This window comes from Heteronotia binoei, chromosome 4 (assembly GCF_032191835.1).
Source record: "Heteronotia binoei isolate CCM8104 ecotype False Entrance Well chromosome 4, APGP_CSIRO_Hbin_v1, whole genome shotgun sequence".
Lineage (NCBI taxonomy): Eukaryota > Metazoa > Chordata > Lepidosauria > Squamata > Gekkonidae > Heteronotia > Heteronotia binoei.
In genome coordinates, this window is record NC_083226.1 from 39238026 (window position 1) to 39264373 (window position 26348).

At 38.3% G+C, this 26348-nt stretch overlaps 1 protein-coding gene across 4 annotated transcripts in view; it reads left to right on the forward strand.

Annotated features, from left to right (window-relative positions):
* The window catches only part of PTBP3 (polypyrimidine tract binding protein 3), a 65431-nt gene extending 39288 nt beyond the window's left edge, over positions 1-26143 (forward strand). For 2 of the 4 annotated variants that reach the window (XM_060237140.1, XM_060237142.1), the window contains 13 exons: positions 162-237; positions 3174-3343; positions 5222-5368; positions 7633-7794; positions 8278-8388; positions 9874-10048; positions 14624-14701; positions 15336-15475; positions 15864-15897; positions 16699-16791; positions 17335-17551; positions 18885-18962; positions 20544-26143. In XM_060237140.1, coding sequence (XP_060093123.1) covers positions 162-237; positions 3174-3343; positions 5222-5368; positions 7633-7794; positions 8278-8388; positions 9874-10048; positions 14624-14701; positions 15336-15475; positions 15864-15897; positions 16699-16791; positions 17335-17551; positions 18885-18962; positions 20544-20676 — 1614 coding nt within the window. In that variant the 3' untranslated portion in view covers positions 20677-26143. Of the gene's footprint in view, positions 1-161; positions 238-3173; positions 3344-5221; positions 5369-7632; positions 7795-8277; positions 8389-9873; positions 10049-14623; positions 14702-15329; positions 15476-15863; positions 15898-16698; positions 16792-17334; positions 17552-18884; positions 18963-20543 lie in introns of all 4 variants that reach the window. The other 2 variants (XM_060237141.1, XM_060237143.1) reach the window with 2 other exon arrangements.
* The last annotated feature ends 205 nt before the right edge of the window (positions 26144-26348 follow it).

Here is a 26348-nt window from a genome sequence, read left to right on the forward strand (position 1 = left end):
TGCACTGGTGGTTCAAGCCATGATAAAAGTGCCTTTAAAATAAAAATGGTCTTTGTGCTTTGAACTTGCCAACAAAAAACATTTAAATACATTTCATAAATAATTTCAAAGTGAGCCATGGCAGTTTTAACATTTGGCTATTTTATGGCTTATTTTTTCAGCGTGGATCTGATGAGCTTCTTCCTTCTGGTATCACTTACGGGCCTTTTACCATGAGCAGTTCTACTCCTGCTACAGGTATGATAAACAATACATTTTGCAGCAGGCTTGCAAATAGCTACTTACCTGGTCTCTTGTGGCAAGACTTATTTTTAAAGACTTATTTGCAAGACTGTTCTGCAGTATGTTGATGTAAGCACTAACAGGTCCAGGGGCTACTGACATTGCCCTGGTTCAGTTGTCCTAATTCCCATGGAACTGTACTGACAGCAGTAGTGAAGTGTTAAAGATTTAAAGGAATTTTAAGTAGTAAAAATAGGAACTGGAAAGTAGATGGGTCTCTCTCCAGTAATGTAGCCAGATATTTGTTTCCATTGCTCTGTATTGGAACCACCTCTAATACTTTGGAATTAGAGGCAGTTGGTTTCACTCAGTTAAGGACTGGATGTTAAGGACTGGATGTGGCATGACATGGATCGGACAATTATGGATATCAGGAAGGGGGGCGGGGTTTCTGCCAGCATCCCTTTGACTGATAAACATGTCTTGTGTGAATGTTTACTCCATCTGTTTGCCAAAACACTTTCCAGACCTGACCACCTGATCTATACCATGTGAACATGCCTCTTTTTCTGGAGGGAAATAATAATTGGTCTTCTCTAGTGTTTGAGACCATTGGTTGACTGAACCCTTTTTAAAAAGGACTTGAAGAACTGAATCCAGTGGCACCTTTAAGACCAACAAGAGTTTTATTCAATGGACTTTTTGGATCTGGTGGACATATGGGTTTTATGTAGTTAAGTTGAAAGAAGAAAGGCTGTTGTTCCCGACTGCAATATAATGTAGAGTGTGGCTGAACAGGGCAACAACGTAGGTGTTCCCAGGAAAACTATGTAGTTAACACTTGCTGCTGATGTTATGCTGCCCATCTCCTGATTACCCTCCAGGCTTGTATAGTCTACTTCCCGTGCAGGTGTCTCCCATTTCAGTTTGAGTTAACTACAGTTAGAGTTATTTGCACCAATATTTTTGGTGGCAATAATTGATGTCAAGCCATAGTTTGAGAGTAGGAAAAGAACTGTACAAGCCCATAGGCCATTCCCAACCTATCTGATTAGACAGTTTTATATTACATTGAACTGTATATGACTGAGAAGAGAAGATGAAGAAGAAGAAGAAGATATTGGATTTATATCCCGCCCTCCACTCCGAAGAGTCTCAGAGCGGCTCACAATCTCCTTTATCTCCCTCCCCCACAACAGACACCCTGTGAGGTGGGTGGGGCTGGAGAGGGCTCTCACAGCAGCTGCCCTTTCAAGGACAACCTCTGCCAGGGCTATGGCTGACCCAAGGCCATGCCAGCAGGTGCAAGTGGAGGAGGGGGGAATCAAACCCGGTTCTCCCAGATAAGAGTCCGCACACTTAACCACTACACCAAACTGGCTCTGCCATAACATATGTATACATGCCACATAGTTATTAAAGCTAGCTAAATGTAGAAGATCATCGAAGAGCAACTAGCTTTATATTTAACCGGTATTCAGTTCTGAACGATATTCAGTCTTGCAGTCTGTTCCTTGAAATCGCTAGCTTGGTATACAGTGGACATTTAAAAATGTGTTCTAAAAACTTGTATGGAAACTGGGACATGGATATCATAATGTAAGCTTCCCTGTTAACTAAATCTCAAAAGTCAAAATTGTAAATAACAAGCGGCATTAAAACATAGCTATTGACTTTTCCAACCCTTGAGCATTGTGTCATTGTTCTCTGCAGTAGAAAAAAAATGCTAGAACTGGAGAAACTATGAAGAAGAAAGCAACCTTTTTGTATGGAGACTTCAGAGTATCTGACAAATTTATGTAAAACAAGTGGAGGGGGGAGGTGCAAGACTTTGCAGTGGGTAGAAAGGAAGAAAACAGGAAAAAAGTCTCTCCTTCCCTCTTCCTGCTTCTGCCCTCCAGATGGCACCTCTGCCACCAACCTCAATGGCTTTTGCCTTTATTGCCCTTTTGATTTGCCTTGCAACTTCCTGTCCTGGGTGGGCTGGCAGCAAAGAAGGCTGCTTCTCAAGATGAGATTGGATGGCCTGCCACCAGCTCACCCCTTGCAGCCTGATGTATTGAGACATTTTAAGCCAAGTCAATCTGTGCTTACTGTGCTGCCACTATTGAAGTTAACTGAGTTGTGATTAGTTCACTGTCCTTCCTGTACTAGCTTCTCAAGGGTAAAGGGCCTTTTGTGATACATATGCCCTGCTTGACTGTCCTTGGTGTCTAGCATAGTCAGCCAAATTGCTGTCAGTGTATCTAGCAGAGAACCTGCTCATAATATAAAACCTTAGCAACAGCACTATTCCAGTACTTCCTCTGATCTTCTCATTCTTGCTTCCCTTGTTTTTTTCTTCTTGCCCTATGATGCTATTGCCTGATCCAATCTGATGTCACTATGGGCCCGAGCAGTTAGCCTGCCCCCTCCCCCCACTTGTCTTCAGGAAACCCCAGCACCATAGCTCATCTAGCTGTTGTTGATTTTAGGAGCTATGATTTGATACAGCTGTTTGAAAGCTAAAAGTAAAGCATAAGTTTCTGTGAAAGAAAGAAATTGGCCTCACTAATAAAGTTTAAGGTTGGCTGCCATGCTGATAGGTAAGTCTGAACAACATTGCCTACCAGAGTTTACAGAGAAATCTTAATTTTCCAAGAAAAGCTTTATTTTGGGGCAGGGGGGTTGCAAAAACAAGTAGAAGCAGATGTTGGGGAAAAGAGAACCAGGTTGGGCAACAGATGGTGATAGTAGCTACCAGAAAGAGGACAGCTAGGTGAGACTGGGAAGGCTTTCAGTATCCCTGAATTTACCCTTTTTAGAACACTAGACTAAAATGGAATCTAATAAAGGGAATACAAATCAATTTAATATTGCTTGTTGCAAGTACTTCAGTATTAATTTTTAAAAGAAGATATATTTTACTTGTGCAAAACTGTTTTTATGCAAAATTTTCTCTTTATATTTAGCTAATGGGAATGATAGCAAGAAATTTAAAGGAGACAGATCTCCATGTTCCCCTTCTCGAGTCCTTCATCTTCGTAAAATTCCAAATGATGTCACTGAAGCTGAAGTCATTTCTCTAGGTCTACCTTTTGGCAAAGTAACCAATCTCTTGATGTTGAAGGGAAAAAGCCAGGTATGTACTTCTGCGCTATTCAATAGTGATGGCAACTATATACCTTTATGTAGAACATTTGCTTGTTTAAAAATTGCACACTAGAGAAAGTGTGGGCTCACATTTCAAAAACAAAAACCTTTTACTTCTGAAAAGTTTTTTAACAAGGGGTGGTGCTTTCTACCAATTTTCCCTGCCCACTGCAGCCTCCACTGTTTTTTTTTTTTTTATTGAGAGGCCTGCTGAGGTAACTGTGGTTAGATCAAGGCCTTATTACCTCATTTAAAAATTCAACATTTAAAGTTCATAAACTATACTGAAACTTTATGGCTTGAAGATTTATTCTAAGTAACTTCTAGTGGCTGCTTTCAGTTATCACAAGTTACTTGTCACAAACAAATTGCTGTTTTGCTGGCATGAATTCAACTTGTTCCTTCCTCCCTCTTTTCCATGTGGAGTGCGATTGTAGGCTTTGTAGTATCAGAAACCTTGAGCCAAACTCCAGTTTGCTTAGGCATGCATTCAAACCTTGCGGCAGATGACAGGATTCCTGGTTTTTCAAGGCTTCAGCTCCAGATGAAGAAAGGGAGGATTGTAACAGATGCCATAAAAACAGAGGGCAAGGGTGGCATACCTTTCTGCCTCATGTAGGCATGCTGAGAACAGTGTGACAGTGAGGTGGTGTCACTCAAGAGTGGGAAAAAAATTCTCCATAGCTCTTGACTTGAGTTTAGATTTGATATCAGAATCTCTGTTGGAGGAAGGGACTTCCTGCCTGCCTTCCTAGCTGCAGCTCAAAATGCCTCCTGAAAAAGCTGCTCCCCCAGGAACAGCATTGAAGAGGGTTTTATTAAAAAAGCTGTTGTCATCCCTCCTCACTATGATATATCTTGTGGCGCTTGGCTTGTGTTTCCTGTTCCGTCTGTTTTGGTCTGCTGATCATGGAGGATTTAACTCTAGTTTTCCTTCCTGTCATGTGACATTCAAATCATGTTTTTCTGCCAGGTGCTTGCAGCTTACTGGGCCCCATATTCGAAAAGGTTGAAGACTACTCATCCTGGCATATATCATGACAGTTTGAGTCTGTGACCATGTTTACATTTCATGATGAACTGCAGTTTGTTGGGTTTCTAAAATATCACTTATTTCCACCCTGCAAAGCATTGTCAGTAATCTGTCATTTGTCACTATATTAAAAAATGGGCATCTTAGCCTGCACAGTAACATTCCCCTGTCTCTGTCCTACAGCAGCCAAAAATTGCTGATTGCAGTCAGCTCATTGTTCTATCTCAGAACATGTCTTCACTGTTAGTGACTTGCTATGGCTCTAACCTATGCCAAGGGGAAATGTAAAAGGCAGTGGAACAAAAGATGCTGAAAAAGCACATGCTTTTATTCATGTTGGCAACATAAACAGCTGATGTTGATCCACCCAAAATATTACTAATAGGCAATGAGTAGGGCACCTGAATCCATACGTTTTTCACTTGATTTCCCCTCCTTGATACTACGGCACTCTTTTTGGTAATGCTATTAATATAACCTCCTCTTAGTGTTCTCCACTCAACCACACCACTTTAATGTTACTTATTCTCATAAAATTGCATGGTTTAAAAAAATATTAATGGTTTCTTCAGGACAGGGCATTGTCTCAGTATCTGATGATTATTAGTGCACTTGGCTTAGCAGAATGATTATATGGCCAAGGTTTCTGTGGGTTAGTGAGCATACACTTACATAATAAAAATAACAAATAGCTTATTTTTAGCTGAGGTTAAAAATTGTGTTTTCTATTATAAATGCTTTGATGAGGTACATTGCAAGCTACCAGCAAGGTTGGTGCAGTTTTTGGGGAGTTTTTACAAACTAAAATGTTGTTCTGCTTGTTTTTAATTGTAGGCTTTCCTAGAAATGGCTTCAGAAGAAGCTGCTGTTACCATGGTGAACTACTACACTCCTGTTACTCCTCACCTCCGCAGCCAGCCTGTTTATATCCAGTATTCCAATCACAGAGAACTTAAGACGGACAGTCTGCCCAGTCAGGCAGTAAGTATGCCGTTTTCAAGAAAATGCATTAATAAGGTAATATGTGAAAGATTGCTGAGCCACTTAAATTTACTGTTTTGAGAAATCTACAGGTATGTAATATAAGTGAGACCAGTCTTTTGAATTTCAGACTGAGTAGTTGAGCTTCAGTTACACTGTGGCATTTGCATATTAAGTTGGATTTGCCAGAATTTGTGCAACATTCAGGTTGATGGTGATCAACTAATGAGATCATAGTGATCTCCCTCTTCTATTCTATGTGTTACTACAATTAGCCATATTAGCCATACTACTTGGTGCTGTTATGATTTTTCCCTCTCAAAACCTACAGGTATCTCCTTCGCTTTTCTTGCTCTTTCGATCAGCCATTCATTATCCAGGTTGAATGTTAGCTTTTCACATGGAATTCTGGAACAGGCTATTTCCATAGGAAATGGGCATGCTTTTATCCCATTTCATGAAGTAAGGCTACTCTGCCTCTATTCTGAGTATTTGTATACTATTCAGATTTATTTATCAGATTTATATTCCGCCCTCCCCCGACAGGCTATGGGTGGCTAACAACAGCTTATAAACATTAGCAATTTACAAACATATTAAAATTAAATACATAAAAACATTTCCATACATACTAAAAATCCAAGATGGCAAGCTTCTGATTTCCATTATATTAATTCAGTGAGATTGTTGGTGCTGAAGGTAATAGCCACTCCCCCTAACCATTAAAGGCGAGCTTGAATAGTTCGGTCTTACAGGCCCTGCAGAACTTTAGCAGGTCCCGCAGGGCCCTGATGTTTTCAGGGAGGGCATTCCACAAAGTGGGGGCTATTACTGAGAGCACTCTGGCTCTAGTGCTGGTCAATCAAGCTTCTTTTGGTCCAGGGATCTTAAGGAGATTTTGAGACCCTTAACATAGTGCTCTCTGAGATGCGTTGAGATGAGATGGGGAAAGGCAGTTCCGAAGGTAGACAGGTCCCAGGCCATATAGGGCTTTAAAGGTTATAGCCAGCACCTTGAAGTGAATCTGGAACGCCACGGGCAACCAGTGTAACTCTTTCAGCACAGGTTGAATGTGCTCTCGTACACGTAACTCCATTAACAATCTGGCTGCTGCGTTTTCACCAGTTGCAGCCTCCAAAGTTGAGTCAAGGGCAGCCCCATGTAGAGGGCGTTAACAGTAGTCTATTCTCAAGGTGACTGTTGCATGGATCACTGTTGCCAAGTTGTCGCGCTCCAGGTATGGAACCTACTCCCTTATCCGCTGCTACCTGGGCCTCCATTGTCAGGCTCCAGGAGCGCCGCCAAGCTCTTGACCCTCGACACTGGCGCTAGTAGCGTCCCATCGAAGGCTGGCAAGGGGAATTCCCTACCCAAGCCGCTGTAACTCAGGCACAGGTCCTCTGTCTTCGTTGGATTCCATTTCAATTGACTCTGCCTGAGCCATTTCACTACGGCTTGCAATGCCAGGTCCAGATCTTCCAGAGCGCAGCTGGACTGGCCTCCCAACAATAGATAGATTGTAAAAGAGAGGCTTCTTGTGATCCCAGTATTTGTTTTAGAATCTAGTTTCTGCAAAATATACTAAATTGTATGTTTCCTCCTCCCAGACAAATGAGTCTGAAGACTTGCATTTACTACCTTTAGAATTTAATTGCTGTGTGAATTTTGTCTACCTTTAACAGTCAACGTAATCAACTTACTTCATTGCAAAGCAGATGAGCTCATTATTTAGTGGCCAGTTAATTTGACTACATTCATTCTGGTGCTTCTTTAGCAAATCAGATTCTACAGAACACAGCTCCACTCAGAGGTGGGGCTGGTTCCTCTGTCCCTGAAAAAGTATGTATATTAAACTATATTAAGTTGTGTTAACTCTTTAACCCTACTTGCTAGATCATCCACATTCATAGTTCTGTAGTTTGTCTTATGTTCTTGTTTGGGGGCTTACAATAGAGTTGTCAAAATACCTGAAGGAGAATGAACCATTCAGCTATAGTCTGTTAAAAAGGACATGGAGCATTTGAAGCTTAAAAGGAAATGAATTATCTAGTTTAATTTTTTTTTTTTTTTTACTACTCCAGAAACTTGCCTTTTTGGAAACTCAAAAAAAAAATTTGTTCTTTACCCTGAAATGACACTCACTAAGTCTGCATATGCATATGGCAAATTTAAAATAACGTAGTGTAATTTACATGCTGTTAGGTTTCCTGTAAATGTGTACAATACATGTCTGTTTTTCCTCTACTTTATACCCACTCCCATAGAGAGCACAAGCTGCATTACAAGCAGTAAATGCCGTGCAGTCTGGAGGTCTGGCACTATCAGGTGTCCCAACTGAGGGTGGACTGCCCTCTGCTCCGAGTTCCGTTCTTCGAATTATAGTTGAAAATCTCTTCTACCCTGTAACTCTAGAAGTGCTATATCAGGTAAGGAACTTGAGCATAAATTTCAGGTTACTTTTTTCATTGTCAAGCCCTGTATTTAAATCAGATTTAATATTTGGGCTATTTAACTATACATGTTAAACATTTTATGTCCTATATACTGTTCCCTTGTACATTTCTTGTACACATGAATAATTATGTTCTGTTGCATTGTAATAAATAAATGAAAAGTATTTTGGTTTCCTATAGGAAAAACTTCCTGATCTGGTTGAATACATTCTACTTTTTTCCTCAGAGCATAAATAGAAATGTATCTTGGCAACTAAATCACTTCAGGTCTGAACTAGCAGTAAAGTATAGCTATGTTGTCATTCTGTTGAGAGATTAATGTACTATAGACTCAGCTGAAGTCTCCATTCCCCTAAGTGTGGCATTGATTATTTGGGTTATCAAGTATAGTTCAGAACTCCAGTTATTTCCTGAAAGGTATGGAAATGTGAATTGACTGGTTGAATTTTTATGCAGATCTTCTCCAAGTTCGGGACTGTTTTGAAGATTATCACTTTCACAAAGAACAATCAATTTCAGGCCTTGCTTCAATATTCTGATCCAATGAATGCACTGTGTGCCAAAATGGTAAGTTGTAGTTATCCATCTCTTTGAATTAAAAATGTATGTTCCTGATTTGCTGCACACAATATTGATTTTGCTGCTGGTGTTAACATTTTTTTAATATTCTGCCAGTCTCAGTTACTTGAGTACAGTATGTGAGTATAGCTCATATAGTTGACAGCCAATGTAATGATTGTCATACAGACTTATTAGTTCTGTCATAATTATTAGATTCTTTAAAATTTTCATAAAGCATTCAAAGCAATTCAGAGGACTGTTGTTAGGACTGTTGGGTAGAGTTATAAATATGTTTCGTGAAATGCTAATAAATTGTAGGAGAATCTTCTTTTGCCTCTAGAATTAAATAAAAATTCCAGTTCAATGTTATAATTATGTATAATTAGCTACAGTAAAGTGCTCTGATTCTCTCTCGGCTTGACTTCGCGAACGAAGATTTAAGAAAGGTGCAGTAGTCCACATCTGCTGCAGGCTCGCTGGTGGCTGACAAGACCAATGCGGGACAGGCAGGTCCGGCCACAGTGGCTGCAGAGAAAAGTCTGATTTGGGGTTGGTGCTGTAGCAGTGCGATTCTTCCTCAATCTCCTTTTGTCCTCAAGACCAGCTATGCGTGCGTTCTCAAAGGAAGAGACAGCCTGGTGGATGGTGTGCCTCCATGCTTTGCGATCTGAGGCTAGGTCAGACCACTAGTGATGGTTGATGCAACAGGTACCAAGGGATTTCTTCAAGGAGTCCTTGTACCTCTTCTTTGGTTCCCCTCTATTTCGATGGCCGGTGGAAAGTTCACCATACAGGGCAATCTTGGGAAGGCGGTGGTTTTCCATCCTGGAAATATGCCCTGCCCAGCACAGCTGTGTCTTCAACAGCAGTGCCTCGATGCTTGTAACCTCCGCCCGTTTGAGGACTTGAGTGTTGGTCACAAAGTCACTCCAGTGGATGTTGAGGATGGTGCGAAGGCAGCGCTGATGAAAGCGCTCAAGGAGTCGCAGGTGATGACGGTATAAAACCCACGATTCGGAGCCGTAGATGAGGGTTGTCATCACAACCGCTTTATAAACATTGATCTTTGTGCCTTTTTTCAGATGCTTATTGCTCCACACTCTTTTATGCAGTGGAGCATAAATTCCTGTTCAATGTTATAATTATGTATAATTAGCTACAGTAAAGTGCTCTGATTGGAAAAACATTAATAGTATACCACAAACACAAAATAAATGCAGTTTTTAGTTCATTTGGCTATATCATCAATCATCCTCACCATCATCATTTAAATATATGTGGCCCCATAGCTCAAGAAACACAATGATAATATACTGTTTCACAGTTCCTTGTGTCTAGGACATAGAAGAACACAAGGAATGAAAAAGAAAACATTGAGTTGTTCTTCTACCTGTCCCTTCTGCTCTCCTTAAGTCTCTAAGTGCTGATTGATGTCTATCACTAGGTCAAGAAACCTGATTAAACATTGATATTTTCACTTTGCTTTCATAGACTCTTGATGGTCAAAATATTTACAATGCTTGCTGCACTCTTCGTATTGACTTTTCCAAGCTCACAAGCCTTAATGTAAAATACAACAATGACAAAAGCAGAGATTTTACTCGTCTGGACCTTCCTTCAGGTGATGGGCAGCCTTCCATTGACCCCACTATGGCTGCTGCTTTTGGTAAGAAATCCCTATTCTGCCATGAATTGCACTGGACTGGCTAGTTGCTCTCTTCCTAACCTACCTCATTGGGTGGTTGGAGGGATAAAATGAGGGTGAGCCATTTAAACAGCCCTGAGCCAGTTTGGTGTAGTGGTTAAGTGTGTGGTCTCTTATCTGGGAGAACCTGGTTTGATTCCCCACTCCTCCACTTACACCTGCTGAAATGGCCTTGGGTCAGCCATAGCTCTGGCAGAGGTTGTCCTTGAAAGGGCAGCTGCTGTGAGAGCCCTCTCAGCCCCACCCACCTCACATGGTGTCTGTTGTGGAGGAGGAAGATAAAGGAGATTATGAGCCACTCTGAGATTCGGGGGTGGAGGGCAGGATATAAATCCAATATTATCATCCTCTCTCTGAGGGAAGGGTGGGAAAATTAATTTCACTGTTACACAAATTGTTTTTGTCTCCTGGCATTGGACTTTTGCTGGTTTTTTTGCACTGAAAACATCAGTAAAATATTGGTATGAAGTTTACATGTCCTTGCTTGGGAGAAGACTTTACCAAAAGATTAATTATCCAAAACCAGTTTGAGCTCCACATGCAGCATGTATCCATCATGTGCTGTGTGAGATGCACTGCTGGTTACCAGTTGAGTACCGGATCAGGTTTAAGGTCTTGGTGTTGACCTTTAAGGCCCTTAATGGTCAGGGACCTATGTACCTCCAGGACTGTCGCTCCTGGTATACCCCCAGAAGAGCATTGCATTGCACTCAGTAGATCAGCATGTGTTGGTGCTCCCTGGTCCAAGAGACACCTGGCTGTTCTCAACCAGAGCCAGAACGTGTTCTGCCCTGGCTCCAACTTGGTGGAACTCTCTGCCAAACAACATCTGAGTCCTGCAAGACCTGATGCAGTTCTGCAGAGCCTGTAAGGCAGAGTTGTTCCACAAGGTGGTTGGTTGAGGACAGCAGCTCCTCCTCCACCTTCCTGGCACTCTCTCCCACTTTCTTGTGAGACAGTGACACTAATTAGAACTTTTAGTGCCATCTTTAGGTTATTTCCTGTGTTGCTGAATTTAACTGTGTTTTTAATTGATATATTTATGATGTATTTTAATGATGTATTGTGTTGTACCTTGCCCTGAGCCCTGTCCTTCAGGGAAGGGCAGCTCTAAAGCAGATTTCATAAATAATAAACTCTCCAAACTTACAAAATTCTGCTTATAAAAGTTGACATGTAGTACTGCGTGAATTTGAGCAGAAATATACCTACATACAGCACGCTGCTCCATTCAGTAATATTCCAGCCCCAGGCTTAAAAAATGAAAGCGAGATATTGCACCCCTTAACTTTTTTGACTTTTTTTGGAACTCAAACCCTAAAAATATCAATAAGGATAAATATACTTACCTTCACACAGCTACCAAAAACTGTAATAAATATAAGAAACAGCTCCAGGATTATCCCTCCAATCCTCCTACATAAACCAAGAATGGTCAGATGACACTACAGAAATACTTACCTTATGTTATAAAGCAGGGTTGACCCGAGTTATTGATTTCTTTGTCAAAGGCAAATTGATAGAGAAATCAATATTGGAAAAGATGATTGGTTTTAAGATGTTATTGTTACATTATTTCCAAATATGGAAAACCTTCTCAATGCCAACAATTCAGAACGCTACAACCAGACCTGAAACTGATTTTGAAAAGATGATTCTGCAGGTAGAAGATACTAAGCTTATCTCCAAACTGTATAAATTTATACTTAATACAGCTCCAAAACCCCTATTGAAATATCAGAAATTGTGGCAAACAGACTACAACAGTTTTACTTCTAAGGAATGGAAAGAAATTTGGTCCTCCCAGTCGTATACTTCTAAAATACTCCCCATTAAGCTTCAGTCTTATAAACTAATAATGAGATGGTACTCACCTCCTAGTTTTCTACATCATATAAATGGCACTATAAGCTCAGCCTGTGTAAAGCAATGTGGGAAAACTGGAGAGTATTTCCATTGATGGTGGACATGCGATTCTATACAAAATTTTTGGAGCCAAATTATGAAACAAATATTTTTAATCACAAATAGAGATTTATACCTTTAGTTCCTGAAATTTTTTTGCTTGGAAATTGGACAGACCCTGAAAATGATAAGATAAGCTCAGAGAATACACATTCTTATTTCTGCAGCCCATGCCACAGTTGCCTCACAATGGATCAATAAGTCTCCTCCGACCATATTAGCATGGCAACACCGTTTATGGGAATACTTTATAATGTCCAAAATTACTTGCTTTCCAGTAACAGAGAAATATGAAAGTTTCTTTATTGCACTTTGGTTTCCAGTAATTGATTATCTTACTGAAGATGATATTCTTCCACATAGGGTAATTCATAGGAAAATGATGTACTTTTTAACTTAGGCCTGTCCTTGGTTATTTTCTTGGAATAATGTTATATTGACATCATAGACATATATACGTCTCTCCTTCAGTTTTTCTTTTACTTATATATATGTAACCTGTTATCACTATTATATCTTGTACTGTACTTCAATAAAATTTATTAAAGAAAAAAAATGAAACCGGGGTAGTGGCTTATCCTGATTGTGGATAGATGCATTCATTTGTGTGAACTGTTTCTGCTTTGAGCCTACAAGTTGCATCCTGTTTAATGTATAAAGTAGGTTAATTGCTTTACTAGAATTCTGAACTCCATGATATGTAGGAAAAGACTTTTGACTGTTGCTTGCTCAGACTGTTGCTCTTCTAGGCAAACACAGCAGTATTGTATGTCTGTTTTTGGTATCTGTATTCATGCAGATCCTTCCTGGCTGAATAAGCTTTTTGTTACTGTCTGCTTATATATAATGACTTACAATGGAAATTGGAACTGTGAATAAACGAGTAGAACATATATTGTCAATTACCAATCATATAAGGTACTAATGAATACATTGCAGATGTAAAATAGGTTGATTTGTTGTAGCTTTTGTAAAGATTAAGATTAAAGATAATAACACATTCAGATGGAGGGGCATGTGTTCATTGTAATAGGCCAATTTGTTGCTAATTTTTACAAGGATCACAATATCACCATTAGACTGTGAACTTGTACTTCTGGAAATGCAAATAAACTGGTTTCTGTCTTCAGGCTGTTTCTATGCATCAGCATATTATATTTTTCTTTCCTACATGTATGCTGATTTTGTTTTAGAGGTTGGCTTTGTTTTCAAAAGGGTTGCATCCAAAGATGGCTTTTGTGGATCACATGAATATACAGGCTATTGGATTCTTTTGTCAGAATTTCAGTTTCGAATAACATGCCTTAAATGGCTTTATGGTGAGTCTTGAATTAAAAACAAGGAGCATCTTCAAGAAATGCACAAAAATCATAGCAGTACAAGAAGATATGTGAAAATGGGGGGTGTATTGTAAACTTTGAAAACACTCTCTAAACACATAATGTGAGAAAAGTGTGACACCCATGCATTTATATTGGGGAGAAAGGCAAAGTATAAATAAAGTAAATAAATTTTGTGCATACTCAGACAAAAATTATTTATCTATTCATATCTATTTATACTGTCCTTTTCTGTGTATTTAAGAGCCCCGTGGTGCAGAGTGTTAAAGCTGCATTACTGCAGTCCTAAGCTCTGCTCACAACCTGAGTTTGATCCCTGGCGGTAGCTGGGTTTTCAGGTAGCTGGCTTGAGGTTGACTCAGCCTTCCATCCTTCCGAGGTCAGTAAAATGAGTACCCAGCTTCCTGGGGGGAAAGTGTAGATGACTGGGGAAGGCAGTGGCAAAGAAGAAGAAGAAGATATTGGATTTATATCCCGCCCTCCACTCCAAAGAGTCTCAGAGCGGCTCACAATCTCCTTTACCTTCCTCCCCCACAACAGACACCCTGTGAGGTGGGTGGGGCTGGAGAGGGCTCTCACAGCAGCTGCCCTTTCAAGGACAACCTCTGCCAAAGCTATGGCTGACCCAAGGCCATGCTAGCAGGTGCAAGTGGAGGAGTGGAGAATCAAACCCGGTTCTCCCAGATAAGAGTCCGCACACTTAACCACTGCACCAAACTGGCTCCCCTGTAAAAAGTCTGCCGTGAAAATGTTGTGAAAGCGACGTCACCCCAGAGTCGGAAACGACTGGTGCTTGCGCAGGGGACCTTTCCTTTCCTTTCTGTGTATTTATACACTAATTTATACATTGAACATAGTTTTTAATTGCATGCTTGTCATATTTTTTTCACATTGTGGGTTCAAATGATGTTTTCAATTTGTAATTTACAATACACGCCTCACTTATATAACCACAAGCTGTGATTTTGACATTAAATACTAGCAAGCCTTGTATGTATGCATGCTTGAGTGAAATCTGTATTTTCATATTGAACAGGACTATGCAGATTATAAAGCCATTTGATCCTGTGATTGCCTGTAAAGTCAGTCATTACTAGTGCATATGAACTAAAGGGACCAGAGGAACTGAATGAGTGGATCTAACCCCCAAATTAAGTGTCAGACTAAGCCGCTCCCAAGTCCTTTATGTACTGTGTGTACAATATTTTGCATTATTTGTTTTTCATTTTAGGCACTCCAGGCATCATCTCTTCACCGTATGCAGGGGCTGCTGGCTTTGCTCCTGCCATTGGTTTTCCCCAAGCTGCAGGCAAGTCCTTTTTAATATATATTCTGTTTTCTGTTGCTGTTACTACCTTGGTGTTCATTAAAAAGTAGAAAAATACACATATTTGAACAAAAGAAAAGAGAAATTTTGGTATATTTTAACCTGTCTCTCTTGCCTTTTGTGCTTTGGGCGGGGGGGCTTGTTCATAATATGTGCTTTATATAACTTTTCAACATCTTTCTTGATTGTAGTTCAGCACCTGAATAGGGCATTTGGATAGCATTCTCTTTTGAGACATGGAAATGTTTCTGCAGTATTAGGATGAATAGTGTAATGGAATTAGCTTATTAGTATATATAAGCCACTAACATATATGGCTTTAAAACCTTACACTTAACCTAACTAGGTATATAAAAATAAACCCATCAATAACTGGATTATTACAAAAATATTATGGAGAGATGGTGTTTTAATTGCAACATCAAAGTGAGCTGCAGATATTAATATGGTAGTAAATGGAGTTGAGCCGGTAATGAAAGGAACTGTAGAGACTTTTTTGTTTTGTTTTAAGAAACATGTATTATGTGGTATAGTGGTAAATTTACTTAAACAGTTATCAAAAATGAGTAGCAAGTGAATCTTCTACATGCTTTTATGGAATTCTTTTGACTCTCAGGTCTGTCGGTCCCAGCTATTCCCAGTGCACTTGGTCCTCTTGCAATCACCACTTCTACCATGACTGGTCGGATGGCCATCCCAGGAATTACTGGAATTCCTGGAAATTCTGTCTTGCTTGTTAGCAATCTGAATCCTGATGTAAGGCTAATATATATAGTGTTAATCATAACAGCGTTGTAGATTGCAGCTTAGTCTGTAGTACTTATTAATATGTAAATTAGAAGTTGAATATAATAGTATTACCAATGAAAAATACCTGACATCATTGTTCATTTGTTAATGATTTAGAGAATTAAGTAAACATGACTTTAAACAGAAAAGATTAATTTGTTATAATATATTTATGGATAGTCTAAATATCTCTTAAAGCTTCTTGGCAACCATAAGATAATATTTCTTACTTTGTTATGGCTTGTAATCTTGTCACTTATATCTGCCTTGAGTCTCAGAAAGGTAAACTGTAAATATTATGAATTAAATATATATATATATATTTAGACTTGTAATCTTGCCTTATTTAATGCAGGCAATCACACCAGATGGTCTCTTTATCTTATTTGGTAAGTTGGTTTTTGTACTAAATTAACAAACTAACAGTATCTTTTCATTACATTGATTTGTTTTTGTTTTTTTAAAAAACTGCAGTAAATTCCAGAGGAGTCTTTTACAATTAACTGCAGAATTTGATATAGGAAGTCTTAGATTAGAACAACCTGCTCCACTAGATAAATTGTAGTTGGTTATGTGTAACTTGCTGGATGATCATCCACACATGTTAAAAGATTCTTACTGTATCATTCCCAGATGTGTGCATAGTTTAGCACCGACAACCCCACTGCATTTTATAACTGAAACAAGAACATCAGAGAAATTAGAAATGCACAACTTGGTTTTTAGGATTGTAAATTTTATGAATTATTTTATTATGTATTTTGTTTTTAATGTTTATTTTGTTTATAATGTTTAGTTTGTTAGCTGCCCTGAGCTCGTCGGGGGAGGGCAGGATATAAATTTGATAAAATAAAATAAAATTTAAAAATAGTTGTAACTGAAACTGAAAAGCTAATTTCATTATTTCCAGTAGTCACTGCATCATGGTAAATTTATTTCTCCAGGCTGCAATTCAGTATTGCAGTTTACGATAAAATAAAACTCAATCTGTGTGTTTATATACAAAATATATGCTTCAAAATCTCTGCAATCCCAAGCATTATTTCTAAATATACCCGCTTCCTGGTTATAAATGTATTCACTTAAAAGATGTCTCATGACATAACATACTCAAGATACTGCAGTAACTGTATGTTGTAATTGATGCTTTGGGAGTTGAAGGCATCTTAACATTCTTTTCATTTGGGCAGGTGTTTATGGTGATGTCCATCGTGTGAAAATCATGTTTAATAAGAAGGAAAATGCCTTGGTTCAGATGGCAGATGCAACTCAATCACAGCTAGGTATGAGCTGTCAGTAAAAGGGCTTGGCTTTTGTGCTACTGTTTTCATTCCCATCTCATGTTAAATGTGGTAGTTTTTAAATATTCCAAGGTCTTCTGTTTCATTAATTTCTCCCCTACACCATACCTTTAAAGCAGGATGTGTATCTTCTTTTGGGAAAAAATGGAAAGTCGGTAGTTTAAACTTAGAGACCCTCATTTTTGTGTCAGTAATAGCAATAATATATTAAAAGTGACTAGTATAAATTGGTTAAAAGTGACTAGTATAAATTGGTACCAAACTGCTGATTCTCTAAAACTACTCAAAGGAAGGATGTAAGCTTGCTTCGCCCCAAATGAGAGTAGTAACATTATACTTTTCAAAGCAAATCATCTGAAAATTTGAAATTCCAGCTTTTAGAATATGAAAAAAATGTGATCGAGAATTATGATAAGGCAAATTGTATATCAAATTATATCCATAATTGATAACTGCAGAAGACTCTTAGAGGTCAAAATCAGAGTAGCTGTTCCATTTCTTAACTTCCTTATTTGAAAATTTCAGCCATGAATCATTTAAATGGACAGAAACTTTATGGAAAGGTGCTCCGTGTTACACTCTCAAAGCATCAGACAGTACAGCTCCCTCGTGAGGGACAAGAGGACCAGGGCCTGACTAAGGACTATAGCAATAGCCCTTTGCATCGCTTTAAGAAACCTGGCTCAAAGAACTTCCAAAATATCTTCCCGCCATCTGCCACTCTGCACCTCTCCAACATTCCGTAAGTATCCTACTTAGAGAGTATGTAGTAGATAAGTCTGATTTGTAAACCGCAGGCCTGATCTAGGGTGTAATTTTATGCATACACATGACTTAGAAAGTTTTGAAACTGGCTTGTACTGTGAAATGAGCAAGTTGCTCTCAGAAGACAATGTACCTGCCTGCTTTTCAGTCCTGTTGTCTATAGTTCCAAGCTTATACATTGCACTGATTTCAAAAGGGAGTGTCTCACATATTTTTGTGGAGGATTAGACGTCAGATGTGTTAGATTCTACAGTGAGTCATCTGAAAACTTGCTTTTCAACAACGGTATAGTATATTAAATTATTATTTAGGCATTTCTGCCATGCCTTCCCTCATCCCCCACTGGAGACTGAAAGTGGTTTGCAAAGAAACAGAGGAAGGTAATCAAAATCATAGTTTTCAGCTTAGAACAAACTGCAGTACTCTTCTAAATTGCTCAGTGCAGCATCAGTACGATGCTGATAGATGCGGATAAGGGTGCAACCACAGTGTATCACCCAGTAACAAAGGAGTGTTGGAAATGAAGCTGAAATTAATACCATTAACACATCAGTTAGTACATCTTCATGCCTACTCTGTGGCAGCGACACAGCTTCTCTTAGCCAGCATACATTTGCATCTGTGTAAATCTGACTGCCTGAGGTGTTACAAACAGGGCTTTATTGGGGGGTAGAAAAAGTCCAGAAGGAACTCATTAGCATATTAGGTCACATACCCCTGATGTCACCAGAAGTGCAGTCATCCTGCCACTGGACATTGCTAAGTTTTCACAGGATAAGGCTGAAAGTTGCCAGATCCAGAGCTGCTGAACTCCAGCAATTGTTGCTGGGTGCTTCAGACCATGTGAACATATTCCTCAAGTACTGAAAAAGTAATCTGCCTGCCAGTGTCCCTCTGGGCCCACCTCAGAATGCTGTAGCATTTAAAGCTCTAAATGGCCTCACCCCAGTGTGCTTGAAGAACTACCTGCCTTAGAGATGACCATTGCACACCCTTACCTGTGTCTCCCCAAAACTGAGGTGAAGTGGGTGACAACAGGGGTCTTATTCTGTTAGGTTTTTTGCTGCTCCTTTAACAGTTTTATGTTGTGATCTGATTTCCAATTTTATACTTTTAAAGCTTTGCTGTTTATGAACTATTTGGCTTTTGATACTGGTTTACATTAAATGTTAATATCGTTGGTTGCTTTATGACTGCTTTCTTTCACTACTGTATCAGTGCTCTGTAATCTTATGATTGTTGGTGCTTCCAGAATACATGGATTGAGATCTCATGCTACAGTAATTTAAGTAAATCAATTCTGTTTACAGACCTTCTATAACAGTTGAGGACCTGAAGAGTCTTTTTGGTAGTGCTGGATGTAATGTGAAAAACTTCAAATTCTTTCCGTAAGTTTATACAATAAATTTGAGAAGCGTGCTGTATGCTCCCAGACTTTATGATTAAAGACAGCAAATGAGGAATGATGTGGAATTACTGTTTAGTGAAGTATACAGAGATGAAACATAGTTAACCCAGACTTGTGTGGCATAAGCTTGTCCTTCCCCTTGCAACAGTTTTCTTGTAATTCAAGCTGGGAAGCTGTAGGTAGAACTGTTGGTCTAACACAGTGGTGTCAAATGTCTGGCCCATGGGCCAGAACCAGCCTGCCCAGGTCTTTAATCAGCCCCCCTTCCCCACCTTTTGAAGCTCCGAGGCTGCCAAAGTTCCCAGCTCCTTCCTCCTTGTCTTTGCAGACTGAAGCAGGAAGCAATTCTGGGCTTGCAAAGCAAATGTGGAATGGATTTTCCACATGAACTCCCCCAGAGTAGTCATAGTGGGCACAGAGACGTTAATGGGAAAGCCATGCTGTGTTTTCCATGCAGTTTTGTCTGTATTGCAGTTATTTTAATGGAGTGGAGTTCAGTTTCACTTTTTAGTGTTTATATGACCAGTTAGAAGCTGTTCCTTGCTGGAGTTTTGTGACTTTGCAAATAAAGGGTTGATGCTTTAAGCCAGCATGTCTCTGCTGATTGGACCTTAGAACTGGTGCCTAGTGAGTACTCTGACCTAGGAACCCACAGCCATAGGGGATATTACACTGATGAGCCATTTCCAATTTAAGTAGACCTGGGGGCAGGGGGAGAAGCTTGCAATGCCCAGCCATTTCCTAAGCCCAGAGTATTTTATATTTTTGGTTTATATTTTTAGTTTCTGCTGTGATCCTTGTGCCTTTTCTTGATGTTTTATTTTTTTTAATTACATTGCCAAATTATCACAAGAGTTTTACGCATGTTTGTGTTTTAAGCAAAAAATTAATTTTACTTGTGTTTCTCTGTATCCTTTATAAAGTTTATATCTCTACTACCTGGCTTTACATTTTATGATATGCATGGCCTGGCCCCACAAAGTCCCATTTATGTCAGATCCAGCCCTTGTAACAAATGAGTTTGACACCCCTGGTCTGACAGAATATCATCATGTAGTAATCAAAATTTTGGTAGTCTGAGGCAGAAGGAAGAAGCATGCTATTTTTTAATTTGTCAATCCTTCTTTCTCACAGAGAAAGATTTTCTAGTTTTAATAGTTGCCTTTCTTTTTCACTTTTATGGAAATGGATCCAAGGACCAACATGAGATGCGATGCAGGATTTTCACGCCAGTCTTGGCAGTTGTCATTTTCTCTTGCCATATACTGTGATTTATATTTAGTGCATTGTAATCCTACCCTTCCCCCAAGATGCTTAGTTCTGTATAGATTATTTTGTCCTCCATTTATCAGCACAACAATCATCTGTGGTAGGTTAGGCTAAGATAATGATTGACCCAAGGTCACCCAGTAAGCTTTATGGCAGAATGCACATTTGAATATTGTTCTCCCAGATTCCAGTCTGGCATGCTTAACTGCTAAGCCACACTGGCTTTCATAAAGTTTTTGAGATGTTATTTTTGAGATGCACTTAGGTTTAATGGATTCCTTTTCATTTTCAGAAAAGACCGCAAAATGGCTCTCATCCAGTTGGGTTCAGTTGAGGAAGCAATCCAAGCTCTTATTGAGGTTCATAATCACAATCTTGGAGAAAATCATCACCTCAGAGTTTCATTCTCCAAATCTACAATCTGATACTGGTTGGACACTTTTCTTTTTAAGGACTCTACCCACAGTTAAGAGTACTACCCACAGACAGAGACTGGAGTAGTCAAGACAAACGCTGCATCCTTCAGTTATGAAACTTGCGATAAGTTCATGTGCATTAACAAATCAAGGGATGATCTTTCCATATCTATTGCTGTTCAAAAGGCTAATAATTCTCCATGAAATTTTATTCTGTACTATTTAATAACAAAATATTTTCTGTAGAAGCCCCTTTTTCAAATGATTTCAGGAACATCAGGATTTAATTTATTCCAAAATGACTGTACACAACATTTCTGGGCCCCATTAAATTACCCTATCAAAATAATGCTTTCAAATTAAATTTAGCAGATAGCTTTACAATACTAAAGAACTATTATTTTTACCTTTTATGGACATTTTTTAAAATGTACTAACATTTTAATTAACACCTGTTGAAAACATTGAAGGAAAGGCAGGGCCTTCTTTCTCCTTGGAATAATTTTTCAAATCAAAAGAGTAGACACCGGTAAATTGTCTTAATGTGCTCTCAATGACATTTTTAACTAGGTATTAAATCATGGTGTGAAGTTTAGTTTTTATTACTATGAAATGATGTGTAACAAGATTTTTGGAGAAAATTGAAATTTGTCCTGATTTCAGATTTTTTACATTTCTTTCAGAGAAAAAAAATGTTTACACTCTTAAGGAAAAAAATTCAGGTCCGTCGTTTGGTTTGACAAATTTTTAGAAAGGTTATTTTTGGTAAGGTCTTGTTTAAAAATACAAAGTTAAACCTCAAGGGTTTTTTGTACCACTATAATCTCTAATACTTAAATCAAGAATTACTGTGTATTTACTTAATTTCTTATGTGCCTTATTATGTGCTTATAATGATACAATAGTTTAGAGTTTTATCTGAAGTATCTTAAACTGTATTGTGGCTTGGTGAAAGTTTTTTCCTTGTCTTAGTTTTTAAAAGTTTGGTGATTTAAAAATGTTTTTAATAAGTAATAGTCAAATCAGATTTTTGGTGCTTTGGTACAGGGATGGGGGAGGTGACGCTGAAGGCAGTTCAGTGCACATCCTATAAGCCTCTTCACAATATGTTGGGGGTTGCAGCTGAGTGACATCACTGTTGGGCTCTAAAGAATGTTCTCCAGTTTCTGGATGGTATCTAACTTGTTGAGCCATTGGCTCTTTGAGAATATTTTTGTCTCAGGATTCCTTTTTACCCAACAGAACTGGGCTTGCTGTACTAAATGTGGACTTGCTTTCCTTCATAAACATCATAACTTCATTACTGAATGTTCACTCTTGTTTGGAGAGCAAGATGAGATGCAATTCTTATTTTTTTTGTGAAATATAGGTATATACAAGTTATTTCTATGATTGTAATACAATGTTTTAGAGGTGTCTCAAGGTGTTATGTCTACTGAAATTTTTCATTGTTTGTAAAGTATCCTCAAGTTTAAGGGCGATCCTTAAATAGCTTTGGAGTTGGACACAGATTTTTTTTTTTAAAAAAAGAAAGAAATGAAATGGAGTGTAATGACTGGTAGCGTTTATTCATCTTGGGGATTTTTAGCAAGTCAAAGTATTCTGCAGATGTGGTTTAGCGGAAGTCTATAGCATTAAGAGTTTTTTAAAATGCTAATTTTTAATTTTGGACCTTGGTAAATATCCTTGAAATGCTAGCTTCTTGGTAACATCACTGTCAGATGAAAGATAGGCAGTGAGCCTTGACTGCTGCCTTAAATTATATAGCTGTAATAGTGTGGAGGTGTTCAACTGATCATGATGGGAAACATTTGGACACTTGACTGAAATGTGCATTTTTACTTGTCAGCAGAAATATTGCTTTACACCAGGAAATTTTAGTGTCCACTAATGACTGACCCTAAGTTCACCATGACTTCACAGCCATTTGAAAATAAAGGTGTGCAAATCAGCAAAGGGTATCAAGATCTTCCCTCAGTCTAGCAATGTAATTAAACTGGTGCCTAACTCCAGTATGGCACTTGATCTTTTCATTCTGTTGATATAAGTGGAACATGGCTCTAGGTAAGCATGTTCAGGATGGCAACCTAGTTAGGCACGAGTTAACTAGTTTATTGGAGTAGGGCTGTAATGAATACGCTGCCTCACTAATTACAGACACCTTAAGTTTGGTCACCATGATGTGTTTAATGCTGCTACAAAGGGGGCACATTATTGGAGTTGAATGTAACTGTGAAGCAGGAAAAAAACAACCTGAAGTTTTGAGACAGAGCATTAGCAGTGTATAATATCAAGGGTGAGGGTGATGTGTTTATGTGTGCGTTTGTGTGTGTGTGTGTGTGTGCAGTGAGAAATATCATGTGTATACAGAGATACACATTGCAAGCATTTAATTTATTGACTTAACTAATCTAAAAGAAAGCAACTTTGTAATGTTAAGGGAGAAAAATGGTCAACATGAGAAATAGCTTCATTCTGTCCCTAGAAAATGTCATTTCTAGACTAATTGCAGTTTATGTTGTAGGGCATACATTTTTAAACCTTTAAAACAGTTTAACAGAAATTTGGATGGTAGATGACCATCTTGTGTGGTCTTGTCCTAGTTATATTATCATCTTTGTTGTAGTGCATGTGTTCTCAACACTTTGTGGTTGGCTTATTTTTGGAAGGTTGTTTTCCATCGCATATGTGAGCGATGGCAGTACACTTTGTTTGCATTTAAAACAATGGTTCCATTTACAGCAAGTTTGATTTACTCTCCCTTCTTTAAAGATAAGACACCTTAACCTTATGCTTTTGAAGGCAACATCTTTAATTGAAGTTTGGACAATACAAGCTTTCCTGATTTCTTTTTTGTTCCTACACTGCAGAATTTTAGCATTAGATCTCTCTTTGCCTGTCATAATTTGCAATGAGTGTTCCACAGAATTAAGATGCTTCAGTGGATGTGGTTATTGGATAGCAACCATCTGTGCAAAGGTCTCCTTATCAAGCATCCTAGTATAGAATGACCAATTTTCCAGAGTACATGATCTTTGCTAACATTTTATCAGCCGAGTCTCTTCTCTACTCTCTCACCATTTATCCGCAAAGCAATTGAGAATTAACACTGTGTGACCCTTGTAAATGCTTTGGAAGTGAAAGCTGTTCAGTTCTCAATCTCCTTCTTGTCAGGTATTCGAATCACTAACTCTAAAGCTGATAAAATACTTTCAGGCCCATAACCAGTTAACAAGCTTTTAGCATTTTGGCTGCAAAGACTTGGCAACAGTGCCTTTAGTATACTGGAGGAAGGAAACAGTATCTCAAATAACAATCCATGGTTTAACAAAATCCAATTAATTGTAAGAAAGAAATTTTGATTGAAGTGATATGGTATACTCCAAATTACCATAACAGACCAGAGCCAAAATAGCTTTGAATTCAGGTAAAAGGCTTATCAGAGTTGTGGAAGAGCTATATTTAAAAACTATGTTTCAACTAAATAGTGTATTTTAATAGATTGTGATACTCATTACTAGAGGTTAAGCCATAATAGCATTCAACCGGAGAGCAAAAAGCTGCTAGTTTTGGAAAGAAAGTGGAAGGAATAGTAATCTGTCACTTCCTTCCTTTCAAAATTGGCTAAAGAAAGAAAGAGTATGTTTGTGGTTGACACAGACTTGCAGGTGCTTTGACAGTTCAGTGTCTTGGAGTCTTTGCTTATTAGCCCTACTACCAAATTGGAGAAGCAAATTTTAGAACTGTAATTAAAACTTGGACTGTTTACTCAGCTAACACAAATACTCATTTGTTAAGCCTTTCCCAAACTTGGTTGCCTTTTTTGTCTCCCTGCCAGTTGCACTACAACTGTGCTTGGAGGATACCTTGAGGGCTCCCTGTGCCTATATACCCAAATGTAGCCTTGAGTTGTCTGTGTGGCACCTCTTTTTTTCTTTTCACAAATTAAGAAATTGTATGCAGTGGAATCTTGTTGCTGTAAAACATAGCATAGGCTTTCTTTTGGTAATGAAGAAACCTCAGATTTCCTTTTCAGTCTTTATCCTCTTATATGTAGTATGTATTGGTATTTTCAAAGGAGAGGGGGCTGAGTGGTTAACTGCATTAAAGCAATTTTTGTTTGCCTTTTACTTTTTTGTGGACTGGTAATTGAACAAAACTGCCAGATTTAAACAGTTGTGCTGAAAACTGTTCAAGTTGCACAGAGATTTTCTTGAAGCAAATTAACTCCTAATTGTCTTTGCAAAGATATGTATATTGTATATGAGACTGTTCTCTTTCTGGAGCAAATCTTAACAATTAGGAATTATTTGAATTTGAAAAACTTCAAAAACTTAATTTCAGGGTTTTTACAAAGGAAAAAAACACAAAATGGGACCAAAGTTTATGTGCCTTCAGTAGATGTGTATTTTTTTTGCTATCTATTTCAGTCTTTACAAATCAATACTCTTGTTTTCAAGAAAATATGTATTTATATAGTAAAAACCAAATGACCCATGAACTGTCATGTGTGCAATGAGTTATAACTGTTTTATTTGGGTTTGTTATCCCTTTGCCTTCTACCATTGTAGCATCAATATGCTGCACCATGCAGGAATCCAGGTGAAATTGTTAGGCTGTGCTTGCCTCAATACCATGCAATGGAGAAACAATACATTAGTGGAGACCTTAGTATGAAGACAACCTTCCATGATAAGTGAAGGATATGTGTTTTGGCAGAACTTTTGGTTCTTGAACCTATGTCCAGTATTAGGGATGATAGTGGAAAACTTAACCAGCTTCATATTTGGATTCATCTTTTAAATGTTTTAGCTTTTTTCCCAATTCATCCTACAGTTCCTATAAACGTTCACTTCAGACTCTCAAAATATGGTGGCTAACCAAGCAAATTGTTGCACTGGATTGTCACCTCATTGCAATGACCAAAGATTGTCTGCTCTAGTTATATACTGAGACATCTTGCCAGTTTTCTCTCCAGCTCTCTTTCCTGAAGGACTCTGTGTAAAGTGGCCTTTTTAAATGAATGCTGTTGGTGAATGGACCACTCGATGAGAGAAGCTACTTTAAAAAAATGTGAACCAAATGTAATGGCATAAGGCAAGGGGCTAATGGACTGTGTAGTACTGTATTCAAAAAAGGGAGCATGATTACAGGAGTCAGACATTCCCTAATTTTTCATGTGTTCCTAAGTCCCTTTTTAAGTTTGTAAAAATATTCATCTAACACAAGAAAATGCTGTAAATATTTGTAACAACATTTTTTACCTGGCAAAAAAAGGTTTTTGGGAACAAGTATAAAATGGTTTTTATATTAAATAAAACATCAATTGTCTTGTATATTTTGATAAGCAACAATACCAGCTTTCATTTGTTAAGCAGCTTGTGGCATTGGAGGAGGGAAAAGGATTCCATATTGTTCAGATGACTTGATGTTATAAATGCAAAGAAGTTGAAATATTAAAGAAACTATTTTCTAACTGCGTAGTGCATGGTTAATTTGAACTACTGTACACTGCCGTATACTCCATTTATTTTAAATTTTGTGTATTTGCTGATTATTACTTGAGTATCTATACTTAACTCTTTTTCTAACAACTCTAGTTGTAGCATGCCTCTTAATAAATGTCATGACATCTGTACTCTCAGATTTTTCTGCGTTCTTGTCTATTGCTTTGGGTTTTC